The sequence below is a fragment of the Phoxinus phoxinus genome (genome assembly GCF_949152265.1).
Source record: "Phoxinus phoxinus genome assembly, chromosome: 14".
In the NCBI taxonomy this organism is placed as follows: domain Eukaryota; kingdom Metazoa; phylum Chordata; class Actinopteri; order Cypriniformes; family Leuciscidae; genus Phoxinus; species Phoxinus phoxinus.
This window is the reverse complement of record NC_136889.1, coordinates 6,455,369-6,477,625: the sequence shown is the minus strand read 5'-3', so window position 1 is coordinate 6,477,625 and position 22,257 is coordinate 6,455,369. Positions and strand designations below refer to the sequence as shown.

The window sequence follows — 22,257 nt, the reverse complement described above, 5'->3', positions numbered from 1 at the left end:
CAGAAAAGTAGATTACATGTTAATGACAAGTGTTACAGAGTATTAAAGCGTAAAAAAAAAGGCCAGCTGAATTAGACCCTAAGCAGTTTCCTCCCTCTCTCTGGATAGGTTCTCCTCTCTCTTCGCTTGCTGTTGATGATGAAGCCTCATGTCCTGTCCAGAGTCAGTCGAGAGGTGGCATACGGCTTGCATGAGCTGCTTAAAACCAATGCTGCAAACATCCACTGCACTGATGACTGGTACACACTCTTTTCCCTTCTGGAGTGCATCGGGGCTGGGGTCAAACCTCCTGCTGCCATGCAGGTCACCAGCACCAACCCAGACAATGACACAGGTGATAGTCATTCCCACTTTTTCAACCATTTTATCTGTTAACATACCTCAAGACACAGTCGAGAGTGGAGTGAAGTCCGTTTCCAGATGGCTTATCTTGTGTAATCCTTTTGTTCCAGGTGCTCAGTCCGATAGTGAACTGAGCTCATATCATCAGAGTGAAGTTAGTCTTGACCGGGGATACACGTCTGACTCTGAGGTTTACACAGAGCATGGCAAATCCAGAATACCCCGTTCAGCTACCGATGTGGATGTGGGCTGGCTAGTGGTGAGTTTTCACTCCATACCCTAGACAGGAAGCCTATTTGAGACAAATCCACCATCACTAATGTCAATGTATCATAATTAGGAATGTTGCTTTGAATAGACGTGTCCCCTTATATAACTTCTTTCTGTTTTGGGCAGGTTGGTAGAGATGACTTGGATGGATCTAAGGCCACAGTGATCCCAACTTCAAAGCCCCTGACCCATCCTCTCATTAACCAGTACAGTTTAACTCTCGGGCAGGACGTGGGTCTCCATGACACCAAGTCCCTCATCAAGTGCGTGGATTCGCTGTCCTTCATCGTCCGCGATGCTGCCCACGTCACTCCAGAAAACTTTGAGCTTTGTGTTAAAGCCATACGAGTGTTTGTGGAGGCTAGCCTTAATGGAGGTACGTATTTCTTATACAGCAAAGAACCAGGATCGGAAATTAATGGGGTTGCCACCTAAATCAATAAACATCCCCCAAAATTCAAGATATGGTAGCAAAAGTCCCAGTTTGAGTACTTTTGTTGAATAACATATGATTTGATCAGTTTTTCCAATATATGTCCATGTTTGTGAAATGTGTTTTTGAACAAATGGATTGAGTGAATAATTCAATGACCCATTCATAAAAACAGTTCCTTGCTTAATTCCTTAATGAATCAGCCATTTTTAATGAATTTTTTTTGAAAGAATGATTTAAAGACTCACTCACTAGTTATATTTCATATTTTTATATTTGAAATGTAATGTTTAGAAAGTGAATCTCATAGCATTATTTATGAAATTGTAAGTCCAGTGTAAATGCATGTATGCCACGTCTGAACTGCATCAAACATTTACATTCAGTTTATGAAATGTAAGAATTTGACAAAAGATGACAAACATTGATTTAATAAGGTTAGAAGTAATTGCCCTTTCAAAGGGTAAAAATGCTTGTTTGCGATGTAAAACGGGCATTTATTGCATGCTTTCATTATTGAATATGCCGTGTGATCTTCAACACTGAAACCTGCCCTTGTTGTGTAAAACAAACGAATGATCTTGTCTCATCCTTACACAACCACATGACACATAGCCATTGCTCTAGTTTGCATGCTGCCTCAATAACAAAATATTCAATGTTGCCACGATACAATTTACATTTTATTTTAGGATTGGTTTCATTCCAAACAAACCTTTTGGAGGGCATTTTATTCAAACATCTTGGAAGTTTGACTCCTTGAGGGATTAGAATGTCTGCTTCACTTCCGTGGCTTTGTAATTGGATGTGTCAGTGCCTGTAATCTCTTTAGTGCTGTATCTTGAGCTGTGCTCCTCTGGTGAGTCATTTAACTCGGGGGCAATTCAACTGTCTTGTGTGCCCTCTCCATTTATCCTTCACTCTGCCTCTCAGTTCCTCTATCCGGGGTGGTCTGTGATCTACAGTAGGCTTAGTCAAGACTCATTCAGCACTTTATAGCTCTGCCAATCAGCATGTTCTTTTCATGAACTAGAGGCCTCTTGTTTATTTGGGAAGATACCTGCTGTCATCAGGGGCTTACATGCTCACTTTGAGGCCGGCAGATCAAAGTTTTTAAGTTTTGAACATCTAATAGGCAAAGCAATGTGATAATGATATGGTCTGCTTTATTCTCTTTTCATTGGAGAAACAATATTTTCGATGCAATCCCAAAATTGACTGAGATGTCTGAGACAGGTTCTTCTAACCAGCGAATAAAAGGGTGTGAAGATGGGAGAAAAGCTCGCTAGAAAATAGCTCCTGTGATTCATTCTCATAGCTTTGTTTGCAGTCATTATAGACTGACGTGAGAATGGGGCGGCGCGCGCTTGAAAGCATAATTCGATTTCCCTTGTTAGTCACTCTGTTGATTGTTTCCACGCCCTCCGCAGGGTACCGCACCCACGACAAGAAAAAGAGCCACAAATACGACTCCAAATCCAGCCGGCTCCGAAAGAAGCCACGCGAGAAGGATGGCGCATCGCGGAGAGCCAAACCGTCCAGTCAGCGGCCTGCCCGTTCCCATAGCGACGATGAAGAAGATGAGGGCGTGCCGGCCAGTTACCACACGGTGTCTTTTCAGGTTAGTCTGGACGTAAGTACAACAGCCCTTTCCCTAATTCCTAAATCTGTCCATCATCATCATGTTTGCAGATCTGTTTGGTGAGGGACGGGCATGTGATTATTTCACATTTGAAACTTATAAATATTTATGCTTTGCTTTCAGGGTTGTTTAGTTTCTGACCTCATTTCTGATTTAGAGCTTTTTCAATATAAAAAAATTAAGTTGTCAATACTAATACAAGTACAATTTTGCAAGTTTTGATACCACAAAAATTAAAATGCTAAGCACAGCTTTAATTAGAAAGTTAAATAATAATAATTTACAATAAGTGCACATTGCATTAGTAAATTTAAAAACATTAAGTATATACACTGTACTTTTACTATTACTGTATTATTTATTCTATATTTCCATATTTTGCTTAGTGAACTTAAAGCATATTTTATATTATTTACATGAAATATTGTGAATTATTTTAATCTATAAAGTACTTTTGTAAAATCCAATTATCATAATAGCATTTGTTGTACTACTGTTCATTTTTTATTTATAAAGATTTTCATAGTAATGACAGTTTGTTTTTTTAATTATTAAACATTGATAGTAAAAAGGCTCTTAATTATTATTTTTAAAAAGTTACATAATATATTTATTTATTTAATTTTTAACAAAAATGTAGTTTGTTTTTTGTCTTCATATTTGCATGGAATTATGACCCAGACATTTATTTGTGCTATTTACCCAGGGTAGCATGCTTTCCCCATCTTCATAACCTGAATGGTGCACATCAAAAACAATATCATGTTGTCATTTTTTTCCACTTGTTTACCTGCCATATGTCAGTATAACAATCCATTTTATTTGTCCCCATTAATAAGATGATTGTGAGTCTGTAAGGAAAGCAAATATTAATTTAATAGACCAGATATTCCCTGATTGTTTAGTGATTATTAAATCAGCCTGTTTGTCCATATAGTTGTTAGACCTGATGCATACACTGCACACGCGAGCAGCCGGAATCTACAGCTCTTGGGCAGAGGAACAGCGCCATCTTGAGGATGCTGGCAGAAAGATCGAGGCGGACTCTCAAACACTGTGGTCCAGCTGCTGGTGTCCACTCCTTCAAGGTCAGAGACTAGCCAACAGCATATTTGCAAGCCTCAGTGTCAATCAAATATTCATACGTATGCTTAAAATATTTCGGTGATGTTGTAAAATAAGTAAACACTCTCACTTGTAATATCTGATGTAATATTATTGAATGTATAAAAGAAACTGGATGTTCAGAGATGTGCTATAACGTATGCATTTTGGACTTGTAGGTATGGCTTGGTTGTGCTGTGATGCACGGAGGCAAGTCCGCATGCAAGCTCTCACCTACCTACAGAGAGCACTTCTTGTACACGATCTACAAACTCTGGACGCGGTGGAGTGGGAGTCCTGCTTCAACAAGGTGAACTAGCTCTGTTTGGATCTGTAGTTGAGGAGTTTAACATGCATTTTCATTTTTGGAAAACAATTCCTTTAATAAAAAGAACTGAGAACTGATGGTGATGTCTGCCTTTATTCAGGTCCTGTTTCCTCTGCTGACAAAACTCCTGGCCAACATCAGTCCAGCTGATGTGGGCGGCATGGAAGAGACCAGGATGAGGGCCTGCACACTGCTTTCTAAGGTCTGGCCTAGGATTTCTTTGCTCATTAATCCTAACTTAAACCTGAATGAATTGAAAGGTGATTATGCTGATTTTCATTTCTTGAAGTGATTTTGATATGTGTTTTTGGTCTCCTCAGGTGTTCCTGCAGCATCTCTCTCCTCTGCTCTCTCTGCCCACTTTTGCTGCCCTCTGGCTCACCATTCTAGACTTCATGGACAAGTACATGCATGCTGGCTCCAGCGACCTTCTGGTGAGATCTCAGATGAGCATAAGAATCACCTGTCCTGACATTTTTCAAATTCTTCTTCTTTTTTTTATAGATAATGTCTGTGTTTGTGTGAATGATTCCTTGTTCGGGTTAAGGGTGTCTGATATTGATGATATTAGATGTATGTCTCCACAATCTGCCTTTACAGAGATATGGGTAATATCGTTCTACAGTATGAATTCTATCCTATGCAGTTCAAAGCCTGTTTTTTATCTCTATTGTGGTAACGCTCATGTGACATTGCATTTCATTGTCATCACGGAAGTTTATTTGCATGCATTTTAAAGCCTTCGCAGTTCAAGCGATTTTACACGCATGCTGTTCTGTTCTGATTTTTCTGAGTGCACATATCCAAAGCATGCACAGAAAGCCAGTGTGTGAGTACTGAACTAAGTTATCTTTCGTATCTTACTGTGCTTAAACTTTCAAATACACACAAGGTTCAGAAACACAATCGGTTGTTTTAACGAAGTAAAAATATGCATCAATGTATTGGATCTGTGCATTGTCTGTCTTAAAGTTACAGCAGCCTAATATTCCTGCTGCTGTCTGTGTCCTAAAGGTGCAGTAAGTGATTTCTGAGAAACACTGTTGATATTTGAAATCAACCCAAACAAACACACTCCTCTCTTCATTGCTCCACCCTCAAAATGCATAAAACACGCAATGCAAGAGTGGATGTCTCTTTATCATAGCTGAAGCAAAGCAATATAACGTTTTGCAAAAAATAAAGCAAAGATGGCGCACAAAAAACAAGGATAAACAAAATAGAACACTGTACACAAGAGTATATAAAAGCAAATGTATAAAAGCAAACAGTCCTGTAACTAAAGCTAACATTCAACAACAGCATATCTTGCTTCTGTGAAACAGCAAAATCATAATCCTTCTGTTGTAATGTCTCTCAGCCATCTCTCTTGCTACAGTCTTTCTTCAAATCTCCCTCTTGTTCTCTCTCTCTCCTCCCCCATCATGAGTGTATACCCCCTACTGCTGATTGGCTACACGTGTGTTGTGGTTCCTGGTCCGTTACACTTTCAACAGCTTTATTTCAGAGATTGCTTACAGCACCTTTAATGTTAAACAAACAACACAAGACATAGAGAAAATCAATCACTATTCTTGACTGAAGAACTTTTGTAGCTTTAATAAGAAGCAATGTATATTTAATTCATACAGTGAAGACTATGCAGTGTTTTATATTTATTTGATTTTGCAAATTTTTTTTGTGCGTAAATTGCTAAAGACCTACTGTAGCTGAAAAAAATTAAAGCAGTTTATTTCATTTATATCTTTCTTATATTGTATTTGTCCTATTGTTAGTAATTTGCGTCATTACCCTATTTTTTGTTATCTTGTACGGCTAAATATTTAAAGTAAGGAACATAGTTTGGCTGTACTGCTCAGTAACTTGCAAAATAATCTTAAAAACCTAAATAAAAAATAATTGAGATACGATCGTGGATTGTGATCCTGCCTGAAACAAATGTGGTATGTTATTTTTGCTATATCGCCCACCTCTAGTTCAGGTGTACAAGATTTAAGATAAGACAGCAAGACAGCAGAAAAGTTCTTAAATCCTGATCGCTGATGAGTGTGTGTGACTTTGGTGCACAGCTGGAGGCGATCCCGGAGTCTCTGAAGAACATGCTGTTGGTGATGGACACAGCCGGGATCTTTCACAGTGCAGACTCTCGTACAGGCTACTCTGACCTGTGGGAAATAACCTGGGAGAGAATTGACTGTTTCCTGCCCCGGCTAAAGGAGGAGCTCTTCAAACAGGCTGTCATCCCAGGCAATGATCACTCAAATATCCATTTACCATTTAATGGAGTTCGACCACATAACACGTTAACTGATACCTTTTGGTTTTTGTACAGAACCAGTGTGCAATGTTCCTGTGGAGGCCGTCCCACAGCCCGTTGCTGTTACTCCAGCCTCTCCCCCTGTGCCAGTCCCCTCACCAGTGCCAGTTGCCCCTGCAGAGCCGAATATTCCCAGCAGACCCTCGTCGCCTCGGGATATGCCGACACCTAGTGCCAACGGGGATCGTAAGCGTTATTGGTTACATGCTGAAGTAGAAAAGTTATTTTAAATTGTGATCTTTTATTTATTTACAATATTACGGTTTTTACTGTATTTTTGGATTGAACTTGGATTGAAACTGTAATGCATTTATGATACTTTAATGGATAGAAAGTTCAAAAGATCAGTATATATTTTAAATATAAATGTCTTTTGTTAATATTGATTTTTGCAATTTAATGCATCCTTGCTGAATAAAAGCATAAATTTCTTTTCTTTTTTAATCTTGATCAAAATGTGGATAATTTTCCAAGCACAACTTGTCCTTTTTCTGTGTGCAGGAACAGATCGATCATCTCCTGTTCCTCCCTCAACACCTCCGATGCCCACTCCAACAAAGATGAGTCCTCCAGTGTCCCCGCCCCCTCTCGGCCAGTCTCCACTCATCCTGCAGCCCCTCGCCTCTCCGCTGCAAGTGGGCGTTCCCCCGATGTCCCTGCCAATCATTCTGAACCCGGCTCTCATAGAGGCTACCTCACCTGTGCCCCTGCTCCCCCGCCCCTCCGCTGACTGACCCGCCCGTCAAGCGGAAGCCGACAGAGTGCCGCGGCGTTTGAAGGAGAAACACAGTGGAGGAAGCATCTGATTTCACTGTTCTCCTGCAGGCAAACACTCTCCACATCTGTAGCCCACACTATTCAATTATGTAACAGCAGGACCTGGAATAAGAGTGCATGAGAGGACATTGACACGCATGGTTGCCTCTCTTCGTTTCAAACATCAAAGCAAACTGCTCGGACTCGAATGTCCTTCAGTAAGAGATGTTACATAGAGGATCATATTTATTCAAAAAAGGAAGGTGCCGCCATGGAGGACAGTTCATTACTGATGAGACTACATTCATTTCAGTCAGGGGGGTCTGGTAGGTTAGCTGCACCTGTCAGAGCAGGTTTTAATGTACTAGTGCTGAGTTGTTACTCGTGAGATTTAGTCAGTGATGACAGAATGGCTGATAGGTAGAGGTATCGCACACTGGGTCCAGCTAATGATACCATAATAACTACACCGCTCAAGCTAATTGAACCTGTACAGTATGATGAAGAAAACTTAATTTATTTTGACAATTCATATTGTTTCTTATTGTGGCTTTCACACTTTAATTACATTGCTTTGCTGTACATTGGTCCAGAGAACACCGTCACAGAGAAGTAGCCACTTATTGTTTGCCATACATGGTTCCTTAGTGGGGAAATGAAAGGGTTAATTCACCCCAAAAATGAACATTCTGTCATAATTTACTCACCCTCGTGTCATTCCAAACCTGTGTGACTTCCTTTCTTCTGTAGAAGAATGTTGACTTTCCATTGTATTTTTCAAAATATATATTTTTTTCACAGAAGAAATGAAGTCATACAGATTTGATTTGACATGAGGGTGAGTAAATGACAGAATGTACATTTTTGGATGAACTGTCCCTTTAAGTCTACAAAAGTTATTTTGGTTGATAACAATAAAATATGGCTTATTCCCACTAGACTTGTTTTGATGACGCCACATAATAATCCTTTATCGTGCACCTCTACAACATTCCAGACACGTCACTAATGTTTTCAACTAAATGAACCAGGTGAACTCTGAATGTCAGGTTTTATTTTATTTTGAAGGGTATATTTTATTCGCATGTTGTCTTAAAGAGAGAGTTTTGTTGCTCAGGTTAATGCTGTATCGCTGTGGCACTTCTGCTCTTTAAAAGTTTCCCTTTCGAGAATTTCTCCTGGCCATGATCACGATGACATTGGATCAGTTCTTTCAAATATACGTTCTTTCTATCAACCATATCCCTTTATTGTGGTGTTCTCGGCTCTGGAAGTTTAGCAACCACTTTTAGTTTTGTATGAATTAATGAATGCTTCATAAAAAGTTGATGCCAGAAGAGAGCTGTTAAATTCACTAATATAAAAATATAATCGTTCTCAGACCCGCACCTCCGCTCGCATCAGCCAAGCTCAAGTTCATCTAGAGATCAGTGTATGACCTGAGACTCGTGGTTTCTCCTCTCAGCATGTGTGTTTGGATCAGTACAGAAACTGTAGGTGCTTTAAGGAATTGTACTGTCATTTAATGTTAGATTGTCACTGCTGTACTTCAGTGACTGCAGATCAATGAAACCAACACAAACCTAAGAGGTGGCTGTGGACAGATGGACATTTTCTTTTCTTTTGTATGTGCACTTGTTGTACTGCATTCTTAGATACATCAGGAACTAATTCTGTAGTCAACAGGTAACTCAATGAAAATAATCTGTATATATGAATAAAAGTTAATGTACTTTTTACAATGTAATAAATATATGGTAAATATCCTAATCATGTGTTACTGTGTTCCTCTTACATGTCAATTATATTTCATTGCTTTCTTTTAATTTAAGTCTTTTAACAAGCTGAGACCCAGTCATTTACTTAAAGTGACACTTTCAATAAAAGCTTCGCTGCCTATATGGTAGAAAGGCAAAACATTTTTTGAAATCGGTGATAATGTACATGATTAGAGAGAAAGCAGAGAAGAAAAAAGGCTTTCCCTTTGCCAAATAGGTGTGGAAACTTCAACCCATAATGCATGGGCATGTTGTGTCAAAGGCCACTTCCACCAATCTGCAATGAATACACTTACCAGAGTCAAATGGACTACAACTACGTCCGCTTTCTACTTATTACAACTCTGGAGTTTCTGGTAACAGCGTTCAGCGCACCTACATAGATGAGAATGCAGATTATTATGTTTTATGGCTGTCAATTGATTAAAACAATGAATCATGTTCTCTACGTTAACATGAATTATCTTGAACCTGCTTAAATGTTCCTATATATATATTTTCTTTCCAGCTGTGCATTCTGAATAATAAATCAATATATTTCTCCATAACCTGCAGCAGTCCAGTCCTCGTCTTATTACCTTATCTGTGTTTTCTCTTACTGATCATATTTCATACCGGTTGAGTTTACCTTTATAAATTAATTTGACTGAAAAAACAAATGGCTTGTGTGTGCTGGCCTAAACACATTGAAAATATACATAACCGGAAATAAATTAGTTGTACTATTTCAAAACGGAAGTGCGTCACGAAGCTCAGTGCAAGTGGTCCATACCGCGTTTCTTTAGTAAGAAATACTTTTTAGCAAACTTTTAGTATGTAGTCAACGTGTATTGTTCCAAGGTGCAAGAATCAAAGAGTAATCGTTTAGCAGGCGTGAATTATTCATTTTCCACCCCAGTGAAGGATCCAGAGAACACTGCAATGAAAAAATCTGAAAAACCAACGTGTTTGTAGTCAACATTTCAAACTGGATGACAACGAACACAATGTTTTAGGCCAAAAGGAGGCGGAAAACTGGCTGTCAGTTCCACCTAATCCACCGAAGCTAACGGCGTCGCGTACAGGTAAGCTGTCGCTTGCTATCGGTCTTTGTCAGACACGTGGGTTTGTTGTGTGTGACGTCACCGCGCCGCCATTTTTGAGGTATCGCTACTGACTGTGAGCATTGAAGAGATTACAATAGTAGAGAAAACAAGTAAATAACTCGCAAAACTGGAGAAGCACAAGAAAACGGAGAAAATGTCGTACCGCAATAAACTCGATAAATATGGCAGGTACCGTTATTTGGAGAAATTGTCATCCATTCAGAACATAGATCCATATATGAGCTGACTGCAGTGAGTTGGAGTGCTGATCGCGAATTGTTTTCCTCATCCTCATACTTGGACATTGTCAACTATCTTGTTTATGGTATAAGCGCATATACCAGTGAACAATTTAAAAACTATAAATCTCTTAAAGCCCACGGACATTTCATAAACGGCTGTGTACAGGATTTATTTACATTCCCACCGAAGGACACAGTAGTAATAGCAAAGATATGTTTACTGTATTGATGATGATGATAATGTCATGTTAAGGATGTTTTAGTTTGAAAAAAGAATGAAAAACACAATTCTCCAACATCAGAATACCCCAGCATCGATACCTTACAAATGGCGGTTACGCCCATAATGCACTTCGTGTATCGCGAGTGTGACGTCACCTGACAAAGACCGATAGTAACGTTGGCTACTGTTAAATGTTTCTATAATGCTAGACATGAAACGATTTTCAGTGGTAAACATACCCTTACAAAAACTGATCTGTTAATAACCCGGATCCCACTGTCCGTGTGCGAGGATATAAAAATGCGAAAAAGTCTGTTTCACGAAATCCTGGAGCTGTCAAAAGTCATACAGACAACAGTAAAGCGAGCTGAAAATTGGCGAATTTACACTTTTTAGAGGGTTCACCCAAAATAACATTCTGTCATTATCTATCCTCATGTCGTTCGGTTTATGGAACATAAAACTATCTTTTGTTTTATCAATTGAAGTCTAACGTTACAAAACGTTGGAATTACATTGAGTGATGGCAGTATTTTTAACTATTCTTTGTTTCAGCGTCCATGAAATAAAAAAAATGATATTTGGCAGAATATTTCCCATTCGATAAAAGTGGATGTTTATACGTTCAAACTCCTAAAAAGGAAAAAAAAAAGAAGAAGAAAAAAGAGCAAAAGTATCGATGTCACATGATTTGGGAGAACTAATTTGCCTGGTTCGACTCTCTTATGTACTTATGTACTGTCTAGGTTCGACTTGAACTGGCGCTGCACAGACCGATCGGTGAATGACATCAAAGTACCGCGAGAGCAAATTGACAATAGGCGACAGCATTTGAATTGCTCTCGCGGTACTTTGATGTCACAAACCGATCGGTCTGTGCAGCGCCGGTTCATGTCGAACAAGCCTATTGTTTGGCGTTGACTGTCACACCTGGTGCTGATCTTATGAGAAACATTAGATAAAATGAGATTTGAGAGTTCCAGTTAAGGGAAGTTTTTTTTCAGCAATTCACAATTAGCTTCATTCTATTCCTATGATTTTGATTGTATAAATAAATCACCATCCACATTAGTTCTGTGCAAAACTGCTGCTTGGATGTTTTGTTTAATTTAAGAAAGAAATGATGGGTTTGTATGGTTGTGATCAGTGTTGGGGAAAGCTACTTTTGAAAGTAATGTTACATTATTGCATTACTCCCTCAAAAAGTAACTAATTTTGTAACCTTTAATGGAAAGTGAAGGGTTACTTTTCCTTACCTGGGCTGGACTTGCTCTTTCTTTCTTTTTTAAAGGCCCCTTTACACCAAAAGTGCAATGAATAAGCATCAGGCTGAACTGAAGTGAGATTAAATACATAAAGTGTATTTGTGTTATTCAATATTTAATTATTGCAGGTTTGCATCATATTCTAAGTTTGTATTTCGCTGTTTTTATTCATTTTGAAGAATACTGAATCTGTTTCTGTGAGATGACGAGTAACACTCATGTTTCCACAGCGCACACAATGCTTCTGCACTTGCGATTTCTCTCAACATGGAGACAGGAGAGCTGTCAGTCAATAAATGGAAAAACAAGGTAACGGATTATTTAGTTGTAAATTTAAAAGTAATGCGTTACTTTACTAGTTACTTAGGAAAAAAGTAATTAATCTGATTACGTTACTTGTAATGTGTTACTACCCCCAACAACTAAAGTAAATGTTTTGAGCAAACTGTTGCATTTAGTGGTGTATATAAATGGAAGCTCATCCTGTGGTGTAAAACATTTTTTTATTTCAAAGCTGAACAAGAAACACTTTTTTTTTGATAAACCAAAACTGTCAGAAACCACACTTGATATCTAGCCAAAAACAACGCTCAAAAGTTCAACTCTGAACATGGAATGTAAAAACAAGTTCAGTCTAAGAATAAAAATGGCAAACAATGAAGATTAAGTTGATCTAGTCTAAATGAATGTCTTTTCTTTAAAAGGAGAACAGTGAAACATAAATGTGTACAGTACATCACTCACAAATATCCTTGTTTAAACACCTTCAGATAATCTGCTGTCAAAAACATATACCTACAACATCTTTCACCAAGCTGCACTACACTTCACTTAGAATGCTCTTACTAGCCTGGACGCACTCTCTGCTAAAGCTCATGTTCAACTCGTTTTACCCTTCCTCAATGTCGAGGCCGACAAAACCAGTCAAAGCAGAGCTGAAGCAGAGCTGCATCGAGGCTGTAACACTTTCAAAGAAATCAAACCCACGACATCACTTGGTGTCCATCTTGGCCATCTCCTGCAGGTATATCCCAATGCTCTCGCTGTCAAACAGAACAAAGTAAATGTTCTTCAGAGAGGATGTGGTTGCTGAGACAAAATGGTTTGAAATGGCCTTCAGTATTAGCTGGGCTGCTGTCTGCTTTGGGAAACCATTTCTGCGGGAACAAAAATGACAAAAGTGAGATTTAAATTTTCTGGGAACTATTTCTGGTCATAACCGCATCGAAACAAGCACACAATGAATGAGCTTGAAATCTAGTTAACTACTGATCTGTAAGCCTATGTGCACTCGCAGTCGCAACAATGGCTTGTAGACGCGTTTGATTTTAAAAAGTGAAGTTTAAGTCATTTTAAGCCCCTTGATTCTGATGCTCACCGTCCAGCGGGTAGTGAAGGGAAGGCCACCGATTTGAGCTTCTTCTCCTCGGCAGCAGACAAACAGTTCTTGACTGTTTTCTCCAGCTGATCTTCGCACTTCTCTGAACCCCACTGAGGGACGTGACAATGGATGATGAAACGTGCTGCCATCCCATTGGCTTGACTCACAGCCACTGCAAAGCGGAGGGAATAAGAAATACTCCAGTCACCACAACAACAACACACAGAAACGTGTTTTTTTCAGTGTATAATACTTATTGGTACTTCAAAAAGACCCCCAAAAGACAATCCAATGTTGCACGTTGACTCGCTAACAAGTTTTACTTCACGCAAGCACTAACAAGCCTATCTAGCCGATTAAATCTTTTAGTACAACAGAACTGCTAATTTCCCTGACTTTTCCAGGCCTGTAAATGATCATTGTATTATTCCTGATATTCCCAGGTTTTCCATGACGGCTGTACTTTTTTCTGAATTAAAATATTTAACAAGGTCATTTCCTGCCCCTTTGAACATTTCTAGAACACACACTAATTTGAGTCTGCTTTCTGTCTGCTTGTCAAGCTGTGTGTGTGTGTGTGTTTAACCTGATGCAACCTCCAAAGGGCCCTGGCTTTTTCTCAGCTCCTTGACGGTCTCTAAGAAATCTTTTCCTCCTGCTTTCTCCAGAGCGTTACCTGTAACAAAAGGAAAACTGAATAGCTTTTGACACATTTCAAAAATAGGTCTCTTTAACAATTTTGTATTAACTAACGACAATAGCTCTGCTTCCATCCACCCATTTTTATGCGCATTTTGGGATATCGCATTGAAAAACGCTAACCGGAAACCCCTAAATGCGGAAAAAACACACGTATGCTCTCAATTAAGGCGGTTAATTTTTTTTATCCACTAAAAACATGAGCATAAACTACAATTTGAAACATTTTACTGAATGAATCCCTCGATGCGCAACAAAAAAGCTCCGGTGACTTTGCCTCAACAGAGGATGTGATTGGATAACTGGACTAACCAGTGGACCAATCGCATCGCACAGCATTCTGAAATGCCTGAGCCAAAGTCTGTCATCAGAATGATTTGGTTTAATTCCCTCCAAGAAGCGTATCACATGATTGCATTCCCAAACATCACATTACGGCGTTCACTGCATTTCGTCAGCGCGCTCTGAGACGCAATTTCAAGGAAGTGACGATTTTGTTCTCTTCATCACATGGGATTGGAAATGGTTAATTTCGCAACTCTGAATGGAAACACAGCTAATGTTAATAATCTTGTAGTGTACTGACCGATTCCCTCTTTCAGATCAATCTCTGCGTTTGTGGGATTGATGATTCCCTCCACTTTGATCGTTCCGATTTTGCTGATTTCACTCTCTGTAAGGGACAGCTGATAAAGAAACCAGAGTTAACTCCTTATGGCATAAGGCTTAAATCACCAGTGTATTAGCTTTTCTACCATCAATTTCTGCAGAAATGTATTCACAATGCATGATTTTACTGCCAAATTAATCAAAAATATTGTGATGATTTTAAGGTGCCTTTTTCTTTGGCCGTTTTTTGTAAATATTTACTATCTTTAGATAGCATATCACACATAATTGCTTTAAATTGGCCATGAAAAATGTAAAGTTATATATGCTAATTATATGTAGTTCTATTCCTAAATGTACCTTGCATTCAAAGGTATACACAGTTTATAATGTGCTCTATAAGTGTTAAAACACCTTAAAATGACATTCTTGATGATGTGTGATAAGCACAGCTATTTTCACCTTTTGTCCAAGGAACAAGCTTTTGGCAGAGAGAATAGTAAATCCCTCTCCTGGTCCGTCTTCCACAGTTGTGTTGGCATCTGCTTCTTTGTCATTCTCTGTGCTTTTCTGCGAAAAAAGAAACATTTGTTGTATTCTCACAGTCAAACATAGTACCAGAGCAAACGTATGCTTGTCCTGCACGCACTTTGGGTTTGCGGCCTGGTTTTCCTTTGCTCTTTTTGCTGGGCTTCTTGATGGGTTTCCTGTTCGCCCTCTTCTCCGGAACGGTCACCTGAGTCTCCACCTTCACCTTGCCGCCTCTCTTCTTGGAGAGCAGCTCAGGATGGATGCGAGGCAGAACTCCACCATTTGATATAGTCACCCCTCTGAGCAACTATTCAATAATACATCAAAACAATGGCATTGGTATTATTATTATTAAAGATTATTAGACATAATACAAATTCTGCTCTTAAACATTTTGCTTTGCTGTACACGGTTAATTAACCTCCATAGGACAGAAGTGGGCTACTCAAACAAAGGTGGCAAATTCATTGCTTTTAATGCTCTACCTCCACGGTAGACTACAGCAAAAAAGTGTACTGTGAGTTGTTTGTGGACAAGACTGTGCTAAATATTAACCCTAACCGCCCTCAGTCTATTTTAACATGTAACTCATTACCTGGTTGAGTTCTTCGTCATTGGCCACTGCCAGCTTGATGTGTCGAGGAGTGATTCTCCCCTTCTTGTTGTCTCTTGCTGCATTTCCAGCCAACTCCAAAATCTCAGCTACAAAAACATCAGAGCAATAAGAACCATTTTTAATACTTGAGCACCAATAATAAAGCAGCAAATCAGCATATTAGAATGATTTCTGAAAGATCATGTGACGCTGAAGACTGGAGTAATGATGCTGAAAATTCAGCTTTATCACAGGAATAACATAACATTTTAAAATACATTACAATAGAAAAGTTATTTTAAAATGTAATACTATTTAACAATATTACCGTTTTTACAGCCATGGTGAACATAAGAGATTTCTTTATACAAGATATAAGAGATTTATACAAATAAAGAAGTCCCTTATGGTTCTTAATAAAGACTTTTAAAAACATTATTCAAACATATGTGACCCGGGACCACAAAACCAGTCTTAAGTCAAACTGGTATATTTGTGGCAATAGCCAACTGTTGTTTGGGTCAAAAAAATTATCGATTTTTCTTTTATGCCAAAAATCATTAGGATATTAAGTAAAGATCATGATCCATGAAGATATTTAATACATTTCCTACCTTAAATATATCAATTTTATCAGTGAATGCAGCACAATCGCCAACAGAAATGGAAACCTTTAAATGCCATTTTCTCAATACTTAGATTTTTTTTGCACCCTCAGATTCCCGAATATTGCCCTATCCTAACAAACCATACATCAATGGAAAGCTTATTTATTCAGCTTTCAGATGATGTATAAATCTCAATTTAAGAAAATTGACCAATGGCCCAAGGTCACATATTTCAATATTTTGATGGCCAGTGTAATTAAATGATTCATAATGAAAATAGAATAAATAAAAAAAATTGGTGATAAGAAAAGCATCTGCTTGCTTTCTTGATTCCCACCTGCTAAGTACTCAATGACAGCTGCCATGTAGACGGGGGCGCCCATGCCAATGCGATACTTATGGGTTCCTGTGCGCAAGTAACGCATCATCCTCCCGACAGGAAAAATGACTCCTGCTCGGGCAGAACGAGACAGCTTGGTGATCTTTTTCTTTCCTCCTCTGGCTGACATCCTGCCGTTGCTGTGGTGAAAAATGAAAACATTTCTTCAATAAGCATCTTTTGATCAAGTTAGTAAACAATCCATTCAGCAACATGTAATCAAACCATCAATCACGTGAGTGAAGGAGCAGACCCACCTCCTCTTGACTCACAGTGCCACTGGATGGAGAACCTACAGATAAATCCAGACAAAATTATTCATTCATTAATGTCCTGAACTCAACAGTCTCCATCTGCTTCAACAGATAATGATCACAGACACTGCTATCCATGTTAATGACTAAACTAGAACAAGAATAAAGCTAATTCAAACACGTTAAAAGGATAGTTCACCCAAAAATGAAAATTCTGTCAGTAATTCCTCACCCTCATGGGGTTTCAACCCCGTTCGTTCATCTTCGGAACACAAATAAAGATATTTTTGATGAAATCTGAGAGCTGTCTCACTCACACATAGGCTTCTTAAGGGATTGAAACTGGCTGGCCCAGAATAGTTATTAAAGACATCGTTAAAATAGTCCAAGTGACTACAGTGGCTCATATGTTTATCAAGCGACAAGAATACTTGTACGCAAAAAACAAGCAAAACTAACAACTTTATTCCACTATTCATTATATTCTCCGTGGGCCTGAGTGTGTTTACGTAGTATAACTGCGCAGCACGTCTGTGTTGCACGTCACCACGTAGGCTCGCTATTGGCCGACGCTGGTCATGTGTGTGATGCGTGGGCCGGCAAGTTTCAATCCTTTAAGAAGCCTATGGAGGAGTGAGACAGCTCTCAGATTTCATCAAAAGATATCTTAGTTTGTGTTCCGAAGATGAACGAAAGTCTTACGGGGTTGGAACAACATGAGGGTGAGGAATTACTGACAGAATTATAATTTTTGGGTGAACTATCCCTTTAAAAAGTTACAGCTTGGGTTTGGGTGCCTACAGCCGAACCCATTGCCTTTCAAAGTGTATTTAATTTGATTGCGTACACAAAGACAGGTTATCGTCGAATGCACAGTGGAAAGTTACATTTTTGTTTAGTGTCTGCGCTATTTCTCTCCAGAAGTTATGGAGCTATTAAGCTATTTTGAAGTTATAGTTATTTTCGTCTGATCTGTTTTTCGTCTTTGAAACAACGTTCGGGGCTGTGTGGCCACCTTGTGAACAAATTAATTAGAGAAAAAACATTCAAGGTTTCTTTGTAAGCTAAACGTGAGTATGCACAGTTAGAAACGTGTGACTGCATGTGTACAGAACACACGTATTATGTTGATGATCACGCACACTGTACGTAGACCCAAATGTACTCTTTGGGCTTTAGAAAATGTACTATGCTGATGATGAAATTTACATCTGTATACGTACCTTATTATGCATGTAAAATAAAAAAAAATAAGTATACTTTGTGTAACACTTTATTATTATTATTGTAAGCATAAAATCTTGAAAGGCTAAAAGGACACAAGCCAACAGTTAAAAACAGCAAAGAACAGGTAAGAAATGCAAAGAATTAATACATGCATTCATGCTTAAATTTAAATAGACATGTTAGTTACATTAGTTAATTATTAGTGATGTGCAATATATCGAAATATCACAAATCTACATGTGATATGCATATCGCAACGGCTTGCAATAACTAGGGTCAGGAACAGCTGCTCTTGACTTAATAACTTATGTAGCTTTAATAAGAATCAGTGTATATTTAATTCATACAGTGTTTTATGTTTACATTTGATTTTCTGTTGTTAAACCTAATGCAGGCCAGCCTGAAACCTAAACCCCCTGGTTTACACTGACGTTAAAATGACACTTACTACTTATGCTACAGTAAAACACTGCTGTTCACTTCCAGAAGTTGTAGGGATGCTTTCTTCTGACAAAAAAAAAGTGAAACGTATGTAGGTTAGATAATTTTAAATATAATTTCAGTTAATTTAAACACTTTAAGCCTCATCACATAACATATCGAATATTGCATTAGTTAATGGGTTAGGCTATCGCAAATCACATTTTTCTTCAATATTGTGCAGCCCTATGAATTGTTTAGCTAACTACTCCATATAAACTGTAACTTGGATTCTTGATTAATAATAATAATACAATTTGTACCATTGCTGTTTGTCTTGCTGCTAGGCAGATTTTCAAAACTAATAAATATTTAATGTTATATTTATTTGTTAAGCATCTGTGAAAAAAAAAGCTAATGATTATTTATATATCTATCATAAAGCACGAAAATTACACTTTTTTTTTTTTTTTTTTTAAATGTGACCCGGGGTCTGGCAATGGCAGACTGTGAACTACCGCGTCGACAGACAAGGGCTCTTCTCGGCACAGCCTGCAGCGACCCCGCACTGCCATCCCAAATTAAAGGCGCAGCGCATGTTTTAAGATAAACAGCGAACATTTATAAACATAGAGCGCGATTCCTCCCCGCTATGAAAAGTTTCGCCACAAATATATGTAATGAAAGACCCGCCTCCTGCCAGCAACAGCACGTTAACACCATTATATTCATTCGGGATGCGGTACGTGATCGAGAGGCCGTCGCCGAATCCGCGATTCAAAGCGTATGATCAAAGGCCTCGCCTTCGCTTTCACTGTTTTTCTATCAAATGCACATGCAAACCCGGACAGGTTTGTTTCCAAACCACATTAGGTCGTGCACAAATACATTTTCTTGGTTTTTAACCCTGCTCCTCCCACATTAACTCGCCCCCATTTTGTTTTTACCTCGTTGCATTTATGTAGATTAAACACCCTATCTACATCGCAAGCGAGTGATGCGTTTCGACGCGACGCGACCGGAGCGTTGTTATTATCATCGCATCTGCAAGCGAGCTGCGTTCAGCTTCGTTTTTATATGTTGTATCGTCGCGAGCGTCGTGTACAGTGAGCTCGATCTGCATTCGCATGCATCGCATCGCGCGCTTATCAACACAAATATCGTGCCAATATTTACCTGTTTGTTCTCTACAAATGCGTCATGTACGAAATATATCTGTCCCCTGACAGGCGCAAATAAGGAGTCCCTGGTATTCCTATTCCCTGTCCTTGTGTGCTGAGCCTCTCTGCTGTTCCTTAAAAAAAAATCGAGAGAGAGAGACCGCGAAAAACTACAGCAGCCAGTACCACCGTACTGTCGATGGAGGCAGGCTTTAGGCTACTGCTGCTGCTTCTCATTTAAAAAACATTACATTCAGGATATCAAATACAGTAACGCACCCAATGCAATCCATGCACAATGCATATAGGCAAATAAGGGACATTTTATGGATATAATGCATTATCAAGCCATAATTTCTCATCTAAGAGGTAGTTGAGAGCAGCATGCAAAAATAATTCGTCACAGACAGCTGCAGGTGTCTGGGAGATTAATGCTTACTGTAAAAAAAAATAACAAAAAATCTGTCTCTTCACCTGGTCTCTACTCGAGTGAGTGGTGATCTTCATTCGTTGTCACATGAATAGACTCTCTCCTGACGCCTGATGAACTCGATCTCATGCACTTTTAAAAACGAACCTTACGCAGACACGAATAATGGCCTGTTTCAATTGCGTTTAGTGTCTGTGAAATCTCCAATCTGTGCTAGTCGAAACTGGTTCCACAGAGGGCAGTATTAGATCAGAGTTACAATATACGTGTTTGGTTGTTGTGGTCCGGTAGGGGGCGGAATTGTATTATATTTTCTCAGACAAGGACAGACATTGCTGCTCAGGGTCAGTCAGGGATGAACCATATTCAAAAATTTTATGTATTTGAATGTACATTTCAGGCATAGGCTATGCATTGTTTAATGTGTGTTCATTAGCATGTTAAAAAAGAGACTGAGTTTAATATTTATATGGCATTTAATGATTTTATGTTTTCACCCAAAATATCCCTAACTGCAGTTTTATTTTTAAAAAACTTTTAGATGCCACGGACCCCAAATATGATGATCCTCATGTGAGGGACCCATCATAAAATTAAAAAGTCAGCTATATATTTATTAAAGTTTAAAGTTACTGATTAAAGTATTAATGTTACTGTGATGTGTGAGTTGATGAATGTTATATGTGAATAAAAGCCTAAATTCAATCTGATCATTATATAAAGTGATAAAGTCTCTTTAGAAAATTTGGACTAAACCATTCAATTCATATGGATCAGTTATACAATCTTTTTATGAACTTTTTGAAGCGTAGTTGCGTAGCTGTAAGGGACAGAAATCGCTCAGATTTCATTAAAAGTATCTTCATTTATGGTCCGAAGATTAACGAAAGTCTTTGGAATGACATGAGGGTGAGGACATGATGACAGAATTTACATTTTTTGGTGAACGATTATCGTATATAAACTCTGAACTCTTGGCTGATTTAACCAAACCTTTCGCTAAGAAGAAAGCGCTCCACTCTTTTTTGTTCCATGCAGTGAAAAGGAGCAATTTTAAACCAAAGAATACTCCACACACAGTTATGTTCGAGCAATATGAATGCATTTATTTATTTTATTATTTGAGTTTTGTGAATTGTTAAAAGATGAGTGCACCTCTGATGCTTTGTAGGATATTCCACTATATTTTTAGCATTAATATTTTATTGTCCGCTATTTTACATGCATGTGTTTGATTATTTATTGTAATTGATTTTCAATAATGTTTCATAATTAAAAATAGCCACATTTCTTCTTTAAAAGAGAACTACAGGATTTTGTGTGAACACGCTTATAAACAAATACATACTAGCCTATACACAGAAATGTATTTTGTATCTGTGTTAAATGTTTAGATGGTAAGTGACAGCAAAAACATCTAAATCTAGTTCTGGTTCATTAATAAAGCCCAGCCACTACTATTGTAGGGCCCAGTTCTGTGGATAGAAAGAGTCTGCAATACCCATTGTGTAGCAGATTCCTTACCACAGTGAGACATTGAAAATGATTTCCCCAGCCCTGCATGCTCTTTTTGGGCATTTTCAGAGATAAAGCAAGCCCTGCCTTTAGACCGGTCCCAGGAGTGCTGGGAAGAGTGACATGCGTGCTCTTAGCCAGACTGAATCGTCTAAACACCTGGTTCCAGCCATCTAAACACAGAGCTTGTGATGACTGGTCCTGGTCTACAGGGGCCCTCGGCTCCAGCATCTCTATGATATAGAAGTGTGACATGCTCAATTAAATGTGATTTTTCTAAAAAAAATACTGCCCACTTAAGGGACTAAAATTAGCCTACGTGATTGTGCTGAAAATCATTTTAGTTTATTTTAATACTGCAAACTGAATGTCAATACAGACAATATACTTATTTGTGATGAAGTCTTTCTCATGTTCCATGCATGAAGCTATTTTTGTATGATTTCCATCTGTGTTTTGTTTTCGTATAGCTGTTTGGTGTCTTGACTGTGAATACATTTCCCTTACTTGCTTATTTTAGCACTATTCCAAGTAATACGCCCCTGATATACAGTATATACCTTGTTATTCTCTCTAGATGTTTGAGCAAGTTATTATGGGAACCTGTCAATTAGTTTATTTTTAATGTATTGCCCATTGTACATTTATTCTTTAGATTACTTTT

The 22,257-nt window shown here is 38.5% G+C and overlaps 2 protein-coding genes across 12 annotated transcripts in view; one reads left to right on the top strand and one right to left on the bottom strand.

Annotated features, from left to right (window-relative positions):
* Window positions 1-8,961, top strand: part of gbf1 (golgi brefeldin A resistant guanine nucleotide exchange factor 1) — a 194,582-nt gene extending 185,621 nt beyond the window's left edge. For 2 of the 5 annotated variants that reach the window (XM_079636156.1, XM_079636154.1), the window contains exons 30-40: window positions 109-334; window positions 453-601; window positions 739-988; window positions 2,476-2,678; window positions 3,625-3,775; window positions 3,971-4,101; window positions 4,220-4,321; window positions 4,440-4,553; window positions 6,189-6,366; window positions 6,452-6,622; window positions 6,938-8,961. In XM_079636156.1, the coding sequence (XP_079492282.1) occupies window positions 109-334; window positions 453-601; window positions 739-988; window positions 2,476-2,678; window positions 3,625-3,775; window positions 3,971-4,101; window positions 4,220-4,321; window positions 4,440-4,553; window positions 6,189-6,366; window positions 6,452-6,622; window positions 6,938-7,170 (1,908 nt within the window). In that variant the 3' untranslated portion in view covers window positions 7,171-8,961. The remainder of the gene's footprint in view (window positions 1-108; window positions 335-452; window positions 602-738; window positions 989-2,475; window positions 2,679-3,624; window positions 3,776-3,970; window positions 4,102-4,219; window positions 4,322-4,439; window positions 4,554-6,188; window positions 6,367-6,451; window positions 6,623-6,937) is intronic. The other 3 variants (XM_079636155.1, XM_079636158.1, XM_079636157.1) reach the window with 3 other exon arrangements.
* Window positions 8,962-12,271: 3,310 nt separating this feature from the next.
* On the bottom strand, window positions 12,272-20,321 carry macroh2a2 (macroH2A.2 histone). Of its 7 annotated transcripts, XM_079636326.1 has the most exons (12): window positions 20,123-20,311; window positions 19,665-19,782; window positions 18,517-18,575; window positions 16,845-16,879; window positions 16,546-16,727; window positions 15,601-15,707; window positions 15,124-15,312; window positions 14,937-15,044; window positions 14,452-14,551; window positions 13,753-13,842; window positions 13,164-13,338; window positions 12,272-12,942 (listed from the first exon to the last, which is right to left on the bottom strand). In XM_079636326.1, exons 5-12 carry the CDS (start codon window positions 16,715-16,717, stop codon window positions 12,777-12,779), a joined length of 1,107 nt encoding a protein of 368 aa, XP_079492452.1. In that variant the 5' UTR covers window positions 16,718-16,727; window positions 16,845-16,879; window positions 18,517-18,575; window positions 19,665-19,782; window positions 20,123-20,311; the 3' UTR covers window positions 12,272-12,776. The 7 variants fall into 7 exon arrangements, with proteins under 7 accessions (XP_079492452.1, XP_079492456.1, XP_079492454.1 ...); XM_079636330.1 differs by lacking the exon at window positions 19,665-19,782 and having other exon boundaries at window positions 20,123-20,318; XM_079636328.1 differs by lacking the exon at window positions 18,517-18,575 and having other exon boundaries at window positions 20,123-20,280.
* Between the last annotated feature and the right edge of the window lie 1,936 nt (window positions 20,322-22,257).